The 14,364-nt window shown below is 38.1% G+C and overlaps 1 protein-coding gene across 1 annotated transcript; it reads right to left on the bottom strand.

Annotated features, from left to right (window-relative positions):
* Window positions 1-458: 458 nt before the first annotated feature.
* LOC114279755 (triacylglycerol lipase 2) lies at window positions 459-9,405 on the bottom strand. The gene is made up of 9 exons (XM_082883972.1): window positions 9,099-9,405; window positions 8,341-8,448; window positions 7,856-7,996; window positions 2,136-2,246; window positions 1,846-1,989; window positions 1,677-1,720; window positions 1,255-1,334; window positions 1,074-1,169; window positions 459-917 (listed from the first exon to the last, which is right to left on the bottom strand). The coding sequence occupies exons 1-9, from the start codon at window positions 9,135-9,137 to the stop codon at window positions 598-600; spliced, it is 1,083 nt and encodes a 360-aa protein (XP_082740098.1). The 5' UTR covers window positions 9,138-9,405; the 3' UTR covers window positions 459-597.
* Window positions 9,406-14,364: the final 4,959 nt, after the last annotated feature.

Genomic DNA, 14,364 nt, shown 5'->3' with positions numbered 1-14,364 from the left:
ATCACCAGTGTGGACAACTGTCTCTTAGACATCAATTTGAAGGAATTGCTATCATTGTTAAAAATTTCATCTAAAAGATCTTGTCCACATGGTAGCAGCTAGAGGTTTCTATTCCAACCATTCATGTCTCTCTCAAAAGGTACTATACATTGCCAATAATACCAATACAATGACAAAATAATATTCTCCAAAAGATATATCTATTTTCTAATGAACAACTCGAAGCCTGGAATTTAATTAAGAACTTACTTATGCAAATGAGAGAAGTGCTTAATTCTAATAATGTGTTTCACTCAAGGTCTGATTCCAAGATCCAGTTTTATATAGTAGTACTCCTAGAGCAAGATGATGGGGCATAGTATTAACTCAAGAAGTGAAATTAAATTCATCATCACCTCAGAAAAATACTGCATTCCATAAATTAACACAAGGTAAATGTATATTTTCCACATTTACCCCAAAAACTTAACAATACCGGTAATTAAGGATAAAAATCCTGATATAACTGTTGCAATTGGACACCAAAAGAAGTGGTTCTATTCATAATTTACAAAAAGCATTTGTAATACAATTTTTCATTTTATGTTACACATGTTGTCAGTGGAGCTTGAAGAAGGCCATGAGAGGATCATAAACAACTTGGTTTGCATTTACGCCTAAGACAAAATCAGCATGTGCATACTCTTCCCTGTAGAGTGTTACAAGCTTATCAGCATCATGGTTTTTTAGAGTGCCTAGCAGTTTCTTCACATCCTTCACATCGGCAAGGTCATCTTGTCCTCCATAGCCTATGAAAAGAGGAACGTCGTTTGGGATGCTTGCCATGTCGTACACAGGAGGAGTGGGCTGCCCATAGTGTTTGTTGTTGTCATCTTCATTCCCATAATCATACATTGTTATGCTCCCATGTCGAACCACTACATAAGAACAAGATATTTTTATACATTTTCGTGCACTTTCATCTATTTTCTTAAGGAAAATTTTATTGCCAAATATGTTTTGGTTTCTGAAATGGTCTTTCATTTCAGGTGATCTTCAAGAAACTTATGCCGAGCTAGACGAGAGAAACTTACTCTGTGCTAGATGGATAAGGTTCCTCGTGGCCGTTGGCTGAGGTTCATACTCAAGAAGAACATCTATTATGGAAGAATTTACACAACAAGTCTGGCCTGTTTTTAGCAAAATGCAAAAAGTCGGGTTAGAAGAAGTAGAAAAAATTATCTTTCCGAGTTCAGATTAGAAGATTAATATTACCAGTCAAGGCAACCATTAAGTTGGAACAATTACTGTGCGTTTTGTTGCAAATTTCTTCCACTAGGTTGGCAACAGCCTCCCTGTTTATATTTTGAAAAAAATTAGATTATTTAAAATACTACAGATTAACACTCAACCTCTGCGTTTCTTTCGAAATGATCAAAAAGATGTTAAAATTAAACAAATGTAGAAATTGTACATGTACGTCAAATTTACCACTTTCGCATTTTTTAAGGTTTAAGGTTTTTAATCATGGCCACATAAGTTGTTAAACCTAAAAAATTTACTGTGATTTTGTATTGTATCGTTTGGATTTGGTTCTATTTTCTATTAAGCATCAATAAGAACAAATCAAAAGAACCATGAATTTGATTGAATATGTGATGCTTTGTAGTAGTTAAAATAAAATTGTCCTTTCTCACCCTCCTGGAATAAATTCATGGAGGCCCAACCAGTAGTACAAGTCCTGCCAAAAAAAACTATATAAAAAAAGGGGCAACGAGATTAAAAAAACAGAAGAAGAAAGGGGAAAATCATGAGCAAACTTTACTTCAATTTGAAGTCAAACAAAAGAGAAAAATTTATCGTTACTTCAGCGATAAAAGAATCAGCAGCAGCTCTTGTAAGTTGTGCAGGAATCTGACCCAAGTAAGCAATGGGGCATAGCAAAGCAGCCGACCTTAACATGTTCACTAAATTGTGTTGGGAAAATGCAGCAAGAGCCATCAAAGTTCCCTATGAAGTAGAATCAAAAAGAAAAGTCACGCTTAGTAGCTTCTTTATGTCAAACAAAATCATAAAACTTAGTTCATAAATCCACTATTAAAGTGAAATAAAAGGTATCTCCAAAAGCAAGTGATTGCAAAAACATGGAAACTTACCAAGGAGTGTCCAACATAGTGCAGATTCTGCCGTGTCTGGTCATGAACATACTGGAATGAAGCAGGAAGATCATAAGCGGCTAATTCATCCCACGACCAATCCCAGTAAGCCTACCAAGCATAGAATATTGTTGAGGATCGGGGCACACCAGGAACTCAAACAAGCAATAACACACTTTGTTTAACGTGGTTCGGCAAGTCGCCTACGTCCACGGGCAGCAGATTCACTATATTGAACAAAATGGTAAGAATTACAACACTACCTGTAATTCTCTCTCTTTGCTCTCTAAGCTCACACCCCTCAGCTGTACTTACAACTCTCCTTAGCTTCTCTATATATAGAGATTACCAATGCTAGAGAAATTGAGCTGGCTGCCAGCCCATTTCGATGGCTTTCTAGATTGAGGCTTCATGGCCTCATGGCCTCATGGCCAACTCACATGGCCTCATGGCTTCCCCACCATGTAGCTGGCTGCTACTTTCCTTCACATGGCCAGAATCTGTAGCCAACTCAACAAATCTCCACCTTGGCGAGGATTCTCTTATCCAACATAGTGATCGATCAATACTGCCATGCACCCGAAGGTGCTCAGTTCCGAGAGATGTTGACCAAGTCCAAACAATGTTGGAACTTGATCCCAGAAACTACCTTTGTGAGCATATCGGCCGGATTATCTGCAGTACCAATCTTTTGAAGCAGAATATCCCCTTCATTCACAATTTCTCGGATGAAATGGAAACGGACATCAATGTGCTTGGTGCGGGCATGATGAACCTGGTTCTTTGCCAAACAAATGGCACTCTGACTGTCACAAAACACCTCAACGTGCTTTTGAACAATTCCCAAGTCTTCAATCAACCCATGTAGCCAAATAGCTTCTTTAAAGGCTTCCGTCACTGCCATGTACTCTGCCTCTGTAGTAGACAAAGCCACCGTTGACTGAAGCGTTGACCTCCAACTTACCAGCCCTTTAGCAAGCGTAAATAAATACCCTGTTGTTGACCGGCGTTTGTCTAAGTCACCAGCATAATCTGAGTCCACATATCCTTCCAAATTCTGCCCGAGTCGGTTATCTCTCTTGAACTTCAATCTCAGATTGACCGTGCCATGTATGTACCTTAGGATCCATTTCACTGCCTGCCAGTGATCTTTTCCTGGATCATGCATATACCTGCTTACCATACTCACAGCATGCGAGATGTCAGGCCGTGTACAAACCATAGCATACATTAATGCACCAACTGCATTTGCATATGGAACCTGTGCCATATGCTTCCGTTCTTCTTCTGTGCGTGGAGACAACGAAGCACTAAGCTTGAAATGAGGGGCCAATGGTGTACTTACAGCTTTGGTTTTTCCATTGATGCCAATCTGTCTAACACCTTTTTCAGATACTGGGTTTGTGTCAGACAAACCGTGCCCTTCTTCCTGTCTCTCTTGATCTCCATGCCAAGAACTTTCTTTGCTTCTCCCAAATCCTTCATTTCAAACTCCCTTGCTAACTGTGCCTTGAGTTTGTCAATCTCCACCTTGCTCGTAGATGCAATCAGCATATCATCTACATATAAGAGCAAATAGATGAAGGAACCGTCGGGAAGCTTACGGAAATATACACAATGATCAAATTGACTTCTTGTGTATTCTGTCTTCATCATGAACCGATCAAATCGCTTGTACCACTGTCTCGGGGATTGCTTCAATCCGTACAACGATTTGTTCAGCTTACAGGCCCAATTCTCTTTTCCAGCAATTTTGAAACCATCTGGCTGGGACATGTATATCTCCTCTTCAAGATCTCCATGTAAGAAGGCAGTTTTGACGTCGAGTTGGGCGAGCTCGAGATCAAACTGTGCAACCAAAGCTAACAAGATGCGAATAGACGCGTGCTTCACAACAGGTGAGAATACCTCATTGTAGTCTATTCCTTCCTTCTGAGCATAGCCTTTAGCTACCAATCTAGCTTTGAATTTGATGTTGTCTCTTCCTGGAATGCCTTCCTTCTTAGTGTAAACCCACTTACACCCAATTGCTTTCTTGCCTTTTGGAAGTTGCACCAACTCCCAAGTCTGGTTCTTGTGAAGTGACCCGATCTCATCATCCATAGCCTCCTTCCATTTGACACTTTCTGCATTATGCACGGCTTCTTTGAAAGTGCAAGGAATATTGTCTTCAATGATTGGAAGTGCATAGGCTACCATATCGGTCATCCAACTGGGTTGCTTAGTAACCCTTTTTCCTTTCCTGATTGCAATGGGTTCTGATTGTTGCAGAGCCTCTGGATCTTCATTTTCATCTGAACTCTCTTCAGAGCTATCCTCTGAGACTTCTTCAGGATGGTTGATTGGCTGACTAGTCTTTGCTGGAGTCTCAAACTCCACCTGCACTGACTTCTTCAATGCTTCCTCATTCTGTTGAGGATCTGGTTGCTTCAGCATTGCAGACTCATCAAAGGTAACGTCTCTTCTGATGAGAACTTTCTTTGATTCAGGGCACCACAGTCTGTATCCCTTGACACCGTCACCGAAGCCCAAGAAGATGGCTTTCTTGGCTCTTGGATCCAACTTAGATTCTATAACATGAAAATATGCTGGACATCCAAAGATACGTAACTGATCATAATCAGTAACTGGGACTCCTGACCATACCTCCATGGGAGTCTTCCCATCTAATGCTGTAGTAGGTAGTCTGTTGACAAGATAACGAGCATAGTTCAATGCATCGCCCCAAAATACCTTGCTCAATCCAGACTGTGACAGCATACACCGGACTTTCTCCACCAAAGTGCGGTTCATGCGTTCTGCAACTCCATTCTGCTGCGGTGTTCCAGGAACTGTGAAATGTCTCACTTTCCCTGCATTCTGGCAAACCTCAAAGAAGGGATTTGATGTATATTCTCCACCATTGTCAGATCTGAGCTTCTTGATCCGTCTGCCTGTCTAGGTCTCAATCATCTTCTTCCACGTAAGAAAGATGTCTAAGACTTCATCTTTGTGTTTCATTGTATAAATCCAAACTCTTCTAGAGAAATCATCAATGAACGACACAAAGTAGTGTTTACCTCCCAACGAAGCATTCTTGGAAGGACCCCATACGTCGGTGTGGACGTAGTCTAGAATCCCTTTGGTACGGTGAATTGCAGTACCAAACTTGATTCTTGTTTGCTTGCCCAATACACAATGCTCGCAGAACTCAAGCTTCCCCGTCTTGGCGCCTTTCAACAGGCCTTGCTTTACCAACCCTTGTAAAGCCTTCTCACCGACATGCCCTAGGCGCATGTGCCAAAGTTTGGAAGTGTCTGATGCATCATCTTTTGAGCTGGAACTGGTGGAGACAGCCACTCTTCCTGTGACTGTAGAGCCATCTAGGAAATATAAATTTCCCTGTCTAGTACCCTTCATTGCAACCAATGCTCCTCGAATAACTTTAAGGACTCCACCTTCCATGGTTACTCTGTAACCTTTGGAGTCTAAAACTCCCACTGAGATGAGATTCTTGGTTAGATCTGGTACATACCGTACATCTTCAAGAATTCTGATTGTTCCATCATGGATCTTCAGTTTAATTGTTCCAATCCCCTTTGTCTGGCAAGCTTGGTCGTTGCCCATCAGCACAACTCCTCCATCGAACTCTCGTAAGCTCGAGAACCACTGCTTGTTAGGACACATATGGAATGAACATCCGGAATCTATTATCCATTCATCCGACTGGCCATATGATGAAACTGTGAAGGCTCCTCCTTCATCATTATCTCCATCTCGTGCAATATTCACATTCTCTTCTGTCTTGTCTTTATTTGGACAATCTTTTGCCCAATGTCCCTTCTCGTGACAAGCTGCACACTCGTCTTTTGCAAGACGTCTTTTGTCTGAAGGTTTCCCCCCTAGATTTTGAGCGAGACTTTCCTCGCCTTGTATTTCTTCTGTTATTTGTTCTGCCTCTGACTGTTAATGCCTCGGATGTTGAGTCCCTGTTTGCAGACTTATCTTTCCTTCTGAACTCATTGTTCACCAAGGCGTTTGCAACATCAATATACTTGATCTTCTCTTTACCGTACAGTAAAGTAGTAGTGAGATGATCATACGAGTCAGGCAAGGAATTTAACAATAACAGTGCTTTGTCTTCATCACCAACGTCATCATCCAAATTCTTCAAATCGGTAATAATTTTGTTGAAGTTATTTAGGTGTTCGTTCATCGAAATACATTTAATGTAGTCGAAACGAAACAACCTCTTCCTCAAGTAGAACCGGTTCTCAATGCTCTTTGTCATGAACTTATCTTCCAGCGCCTTCCAAAGCTTCTTCGCAATATCATATTCTGTAAAGGCATACTTCTCCTCTTTTGCAAGGCAAAGTCGGATGGAACTGCAGGCCAGGAGATTCACCCTCTCCCATTCTATCTCGTCCAGGTCATCTGGTTTGTCTCCCAGAGTGAAGTGCAGGTTCATTTGGACAAGCATATCCTTAACTTCGCATCTCCACATGCTGAAGTTGCTGCTTCCATCGAACTTCTCTACCTCGAACTTGGCATGGGACACCGGGGTCCAATGCCTAGAAGTGCTTGTACTGGCTGAATTACTTACGGACTCGGTTGATCTAGAGTCTGCCATTTTTTTTTAGAAACTTTAATTCAAAAAACTGACCGTACAGATGTGTCCGGAACACTCCAAATAGTTGGGAAGTACTATTGGATCGTCAAAAACGGACTCCAAATGGCTCCGATCTGGCAAAAACACTTTGGACGGGTCAGATCTGAAGAATCTGGTGCGCTGAGATGCACCGGATACTTTCTCCGGTCAACGGCTGGTCAACGGCTCGGTCAACGGCACATGCGGCGCGGTCAACACGGCTTGACGGCTGGTCAACGCAGCTTGGTCAGCGGCTCAGGCTGACTGGGCTGACACGTGGCGCTGACGTGGCGGATGACGTGGCGCTGACGTGGCGATGGCGTGGCGCCACGTGGCTCGTCTTCTTCTTGGAGACGCGCGTGTGGCGCGTGGGTGAGACTGGGACCACGCGCCGGGTGCCTGAACGGCGCGTGTAGGCGCGTGCCGAGACTGTGGCTGACACGCGTTTTTCAAGGAGCGCGTGAGAGCGCGTGTGGAGGCTTCTGGGCTCTGTTTTTGCTGTTCTGGACTCCTCTCGGGGAGTTCTTCCTCCTGGTATTGTCAAAAGTGGATTTTGAGCACTTCGAAATCTGGGCACTTTCAGGAAAAATTCAATTTTTCGCAACCCGAGCTCTGATACCAATTGTTGAGGATCGGGGGCACACCAGGGAACTCAAACAAGCAATAACACACTTTGTTTAACGTGGTTCGGCAAGTCGCCTACGTCCACGGGCAGCGGATTCACTATATTGAACAAAATGGTAAGAATTACAACACTCTCTGTAATTCTCTCTCTCTTTGCTCTCTAAGCTCACACCCCTCAGCTGTACTTACAACTCTCCTTAGCTTCTCTATATATAGATATTACCAATGCTAGAGAAATTGAGCTGGCTGCCAGCCCATTTCGGTGGCTTTCTAGATTGAGGCTTCATGGCCTCATGGCCAACTCACATGGCCTCATGGCTTCCCCACCATGTAGCTGGCTGCTACTTTCCTTCACATGGCCAGAATCTGTAGCCAACTCAACAAATATATGCAAAAGAATATCACAAAAATGTTCAACAAGTGTCTTGTATCGTGTGTGCTTAAGACAATCGATCAAAAGAAGAGAAACCGAATCACTGGGACTAAGTGATGTGTGTCCGCTGCTATATTTAGTCCCACGGGTGCTGGAAAGCCAAACATCAAAACCCTCGTCAGCCAATATGAATGGCAAAGATTCATCTGGAGAGTTCAACAGCCATGATGTAGCATCCTGCATTGCCACAAAACCACAAGTTAATGTTAATTTCTTCGGTGATTTCTTTGTCAATGTGATTCGCAAACATTCAACAGATGTAGAAGACATTGCAGACTGCAAATGTCAAGTTGGTTTGGAGTTACAAGATTGGATTACATATTTTACAAAATCTCTTATTCATTGTTTGTAGATTATTGTGGCTTATGTATTTGGGAAACCATATTTTTAGCCAAAAAGTCACTACAAGACTCTCTACTTTTCAATACAATTCTTTTTTTAAATTTCAAAAAAAAAATATAATTAAGATCGTCAATTTCCAAATGGGTAAGTAAATAAACATATGATAAAAATGTACTCACAATCATGATCCCATGTTGAAGAAGAACAGGTGGTTTGTTTGATTTGATTCCAGACTTCCCCATTGGAATCCTCTGCAAGCTAAGAATATAACCGTCTTTTGTTGTCACCTGAAACAAATTAAAAAATGCCCATGACAACATTGTAAGGCTATGCTCAGTTTGTTTTGTAAAAAAAATGATTTAGTTTTTATTTCTTGACATTTAAATGTCAAAAAATAAAAATTACTAAGTCGCCATTGGTTATTTTTTTAGTTAATTTTAGTGAGTTGAGACTTTTTTAGCTTGGGACTAAAATGTTCGTTTGATTTGATTTTTTTTTTACTTTTGTGAGAAAAAAAAATGATTATACTTTAGATGTGACATTTACACCTTATTGATTTATTTAATCTATTTTATCTTTTGTAATTTTTTTAGCCCAACTAAGTTAGCCAAACGATTGGGTGTCTATTTCCCCTGGTTCTCTGGCGGCTCTGTTGGAGGATAGTTAGTTTTGTGATCTCTGGTTCTTGTTGTCTTTCCAATTTACATGTTCAAAAAAAAAAAAAAAAAGAGAGAAAAAAAAAGAAGAAGAAATAGTTAACCAAACGAAGGCTAAAACATTGTGGTGGGGTTGTTTTTATCTTAACAACAAAATAATAGGGTGCCTCTATTTACACACCATCTTTCATCTTAAGGCACATCATTAATTAATTTATTTTTTATTACAATATTAACCTAATGTAAAATGACCACAAAGGATAAAGGGTTATGATACACACCTTACGTAATACACACCAATTACTCATTGCACACCACATCCAATTTTGATTTTTTATTTTTCACTCAATACACACTATCAATTTTCAAATATTCCCAAAATATCCTCATAACCATAACTATAACCCTAACCCTAACTATACCCCGCAGCCGCTGCCATCAACTGTTACCGTTAGCCATCCTACCTTTTTCTGCCGCCGCTACCTTCCAACCGACACCATCCCCTTTTCTGTTTCCATCCTTAATCCATTTGCGCCCCTGCCATGGTAGCAGCTCGCACTACCATTTCCTTCACTACTGACATTGCAACTCGTATCTCTCTCACCCCCGTCACCCCTCTCCAGTCCCGTTGGCCAACTTCTACCATTTTCCATCATCTAGATCCCCTCCACAGTGTGACTCAGTTCCTCCACTCCATCACTCGATTTGCAGTTACGAGAGAGAGAGAGAGAGAGAGAGAGAGAGAGAGATAGATTTGGGTTTCCAGATCCAGGGTTTGAAGAAAAGATGAAGAAAAAGAAGAAGAAAGGGCTATGAGTGGAAATAAGAGGAGAGAGGAGCTGCAAGTGGAGCGGGGATTTGTAGAGAAGAGGCGCTGACTGAAGGGGATTCAGAAGGGCAACGCTGGTGGCAGTAGTGAGGAGATGTTAGGGTTTAGGATTAAAGTTGGGATAGGAGAGATAGGGATAGCAAAGGGTGGCTTATCAGAGCTAGGAATGGTGGAGGAGGTGCGGTCGAAGCTGGTAATGGCTGTGACGGCGACGGGCGGCAAGCGGGCAGCGACGATGGCAGTTAAGGTTAGGGTTAGGACTAGTAGGGGTGGGTTGTGTAGATTGAGAAATTTGTGTGAAGGTTAAAATTGTAATTAACTAGAAGGATAAAGATGTAATAAATTTTTTTAAGGAAATGAAAGATTTAAGATTGTGGGTGGGATGTGTGAGTAAGGGTAAAGATGGAAGATTGTGGTATGTATTGAGCAAATTTCTTATTTATCAAATTATTAAAAGTGTGCCTTGAGTAATGATGTGCCTTGAGATGAAATGTGGTGTGTAAATAGAAGCATCCAAAATAATAATGTAAAATTAAAATTAAAAAGACATTTTTATCCTCTTCATCTTCGACTATCTCTAATTCTTTTAAATTCTAACCCTAATCGTTATTTCGACCCCCGCCATTGCCTTCACTGTACTTCCTGACCACCATGGTCACTTATACTTACATCCTTGACGCAGCGCCCCCCCCTCACTTTCGGACCACCACCCACCACCACTGCCGCCTTTCCAGTTTCGGATCATTATTGCAGAGTTTTGCGATTATGCTATTGCAAGGCGCTAAGGTTCTATAGGGACCTAGGGTTGCTGTTGTGAGCCCATGAGGGCTTTTTCTGAGTCTTTTTTGATGATCTGAACCATTCATATTGTAGGGTTTGTCGAGTATATCATCCATACAAAAAATTAAACTAATTAGAAATCCGTAACCCTATGATCAGATTCAAATTGTTTTACAAAAATTATCAAGATAATGTTAACCGTTTATTTTTTTAAAAACAAATGTACTCTTGTTATAGTGTTATAGATTTTCAATCAATTTGATTTTTTGCATAGATAATTTATTTAACAAACCCTACAATATAAACGGTTCAGATTATCAAAAAAAACTCAAAAAAATCCTCCATAAAAGCACAACAAATTGCTGCTGTGACTAAGGGTTGGTTTGGGATGTCCTAAAAAAGTGCACTTTTTGACTTATTGGTGGGTTTGGGTTGGGTTTGGGTTGGGTTTGATGTGATGTGTTAGAGAGGTGATGTGATTTAAATAAGATAATGTGACTTAAATAAGATAGTAACTTTTTGACTTTTTAACTTATTTAGTACATGCCAAACTAGCCCTAAGTCAGAGCAGCACCCCCAGGTTCTTCATATTGACGCCTACGCGTTAAACGGAGCATAAATGGTAACTATTACATGCACCCAAAACAATTTGTGATCTTATAATTTAATTTAATTTAATTAATTAATTAATTTATTTTTTGAGAAATATATAACTTGAAACTTAAAATTAATCCTTGTCAAGCATTAACTTGGTAATACTGTGCGCATATATATATATATATATATATTAGTGGGTGATATACGTAATATGTGCAGTTCAAATAAGTAAATATAAAATAAAATATTTATTAAATATTGGCGGTGTTTGGCAACCTAACTTTAAGGCTAAAATAGTCTCAAAAACAAAAAACAAAAAAAAACCTAATAGCCCCTAAATCAATGGTTTTAAAAAAAATTAAATAAATAAAAAATAGCTCGGCCGTGGGGCTGTCACGGAGTGACAGGTTGGTAAATTACAATTTTGCCCCTTTAGATTAATTTTGAGAAATTTGAGGTTAGGAACAAATTTGTCATTTTAATTTCAAATATCATTTCAACACATTTTTCAATATACCAACTCAAATAAAAATCTATCCAATCTTTCCAAACACAAAAACTAAAATAACCTATTAAAATAGTTAAAAAGTCAAAAAAATCTTTAAAATAGCCACTTCTTAAACACCCACATCGTTACCTTTACCACCACCACTGTCACTTTACCACACCAACACATTAATTTTAAAATTACAATTACACCGAAAAATATTCATGCGGTAGATAAAATTCGTAAAAAATTATTTAGTATTTTTTTTTAATAAATATTTATAGTCGAAACAGAGGGGAGGCAAATGTTACAGATGGTATCATACATTGTGCTCTTCACAAACATAGCCTTGAGTGTCCACCAGTGATTTGCAGATACCATCATCAGCAACCAAGGATGATAGAGACCTGCCACCTCGACCGTTGATCAAGTATGGTAATGTTCTTGCTCGTCCATCTGCAGACAGACACAACAGAATAACTGAAACTAAAGTGATTGTTATATCAGCCATTGTGTGTCTTTTTTTTCTTTTCTGTTATTGTTGTTGTTGTTCCTAGTAATCTTGGTGCATATATAGTAGAATAAATTCATATAAAAACAGGGCATAAGGTACATGTATTCTTACCATTAATGTTTAAAACAGAGCATCCAGTGGGACCCATGCTTTTCCATCTTGGGATTTCGTCGATGCCACGATATTTAAAAACATAAAATTCTTACTTTCATTTTTGAGTGACAAGAACATTGGTTTGGATGGTTCGAAGAGTTACAAGAGCTGGTACACAAATGTGTGTTTGGATTTATTATCAAAAAGGAAAATGAAAATGAAAATAAAATAAATATATGTAACCTTTTTTTTACCTTATTCTTTTCTTTCCTTTGTTTTTTTTTCTTAATTTTTTTTAATTTTATTTTGTTTTGTTTTGTTTCGGGTTGAATAACTTTTCTTATTTTTCCTTTCGCATAAGCCCAACAAAATATTTTTTTTAATGATTGGGAAGAAGTAGAAAAGATCTCCTTATACCTATTGATGGCATTTACCGTGAATATCTAAAATTGAGTCCAACACCGGCCGTACTTCAATAATTTATCTTGTAGGGCATTTTAAGGTTGAGTAATGTGAGGGGGATATTTAGGGCTATTTTGGGAAGTTGGCTAAAAGTTACTTTTTTGGTTTGTAGCAAAAGTTAAAAGTTGGCTTTTTTGTCTTTTTTTTCATTTGGGAAGTTGGTTTTTAGCCAACGGTGAAATTACAATTTTACCCTCATGGGTCAAAATGTGTTACATAGGTGAAGTCGTAAATATTTTACATAAATGGGGGTAGTTTGGTCATTTTATTATGATTTGACATCATAAACAAACATTAATCAAAAAAGTCAAAAGTCACTTTTTACCAACTTCCCAAATTATTTGTCTAAAAAAGCCAAAAGCTTGGTTAAAAGCCAAAAAGTCACTTTTTACCATCTTCCCAAAAGTCTAACACTTTTCTCTAATTTGTGATAATGCGAGAGATTCATAATATTATTTGACATGAGTGAGCCCATAAAGGATATGGCCTACCACTTAAGGCTCAATCCATGATTCAAATATTAAAGCCCAATATTCTTGGAACCCAACGTTACACCAACCACCAATGATATCTAAACACTTGGCAAGTGAAGAACCAGTCACATCAGCAAACAAAAATCCTGCAGAGTGTGCAGATCTCATTCTTGAATTTTCAAGAATAAAGAGAAAAACACTCAATCGCAAAAAAAAAGATTTCATGGTGGTTGTTCAATTTTCTTTGATTTGATAAAAAACACATAAAAAATTATAAGTAAATTAAAGAAAATTGATCAAAACACAGAAATTTGTAAGTAAACTAGAGAAATTTCAACCCATAAAAATTTAAAAACATAGAAAAAACCAGAGGAATTGAGCAAATCAAAGAAATTTCAAAAACAAAGAAATTTGTCTATGTTTTGAAAAAAAATTTCCTATACTAGGGATCATGTAAAAAAAAATCAAGAAATGTTTCATAAAGATTCTCCACCCTTAGATTACACGTACAATAAAATTCCACACTCTAATTAAAGGATACAAAATTTTCATAAAATATTTCATAATCTTTTTTTCATAATTCTTGACATTACTCAAATAAAAAATAAATATTTTATTTTTAAAATCATATTTATTGTTCATTATTTTAAAAATAAAAATAATAGACTCGTCTCACTATAGTTAGTTGATCAATAGGCAGGATGAGTGGCGGATCTGTTTAGTGGTGTCGCTGGACTACCAAATTTTGTTAGAATATAAGCCAAATTTTGTACAAAAATTTTTAGTTTTAATAAAATGACCCTGGTGAATCTAAGAACAAAATATTAAAATTTGAAGTTTAAAAAATGACCCAATCGATTTTTTTTTTTTTTAAATTATGCAAAATTTCAAGCTTTTAGAAGGAAAATGTCATACATATTTTTAAATTTTTTGCTAACAAATGTGTAAAGCATTGATAAAACTTTGAAAATTAAAATATAACATACTTCAATAATATAATATGTATCATATCAGCAAGTCAAGTTTTTTATAAAATTTTATTAGTTCGTATAACATTATTTATTTTTGAAACAATTTTATCTGTTCATTTATTCTCTTTTCAATTTTATTTCAACCACAACAGATACAATTTTAATGACTTACTGAATGACTCTGCTGAGTGAAAATTCTGACTGCACTATTGTGTGCCAAGAAAGTTCCATGCTATGAATTAATAAAGTTTAAGAGGATAGAAAATAATATATACAAAAAGACAAATGATTTGAATTCATTTTTGTTGCCTCAATGCACATTCTTCACTCTTCTTGCAAGG

Source organism: Camellia sinensis, chromosome 8 (assembly GCF_055761805.1).
Source record: "Camellia sinensis isolate YWXY chromosome 8, ASM5576180v1, whole genome shotgun sequence".
Classification (NCBI taxonomy): domain Eukaryota; kingdom Viridiplantae; phylum Streptophyta; class Magnoliopsida; order Ericales; family Theaceae; genus Camellia; species Camellia sinensis.
The sequence above is the reverse complement of the archived record's forward strand: the minus strand, read 5'-3'. Positions and strand labels throughout refer to the sequence as shown.

Bases quoted from the DNA above. Each gene is read 5' to 3' on its own strand.
- LOC114279755 (XM_082883972.1), bottom strand. From the start codon at position 9,137: ATGTGGTGTGCAATGAGTAATTGGTGTGTATTACGTAAG. The intron at 7,997-8,340 runs GTGAGTACATTT...GTGGCAATGCAG, and splicing joins TTCAACATGGGATCATGATT to GATGCTACATCATGGCTGTT. The intron at 1,335-1,676 runs GTGAGAAAGGAC...AAATATAAACAG, and splicing joins CATGAATTTATTCCAGGAGG to GGAGGCTGTTGCCAACCTAG.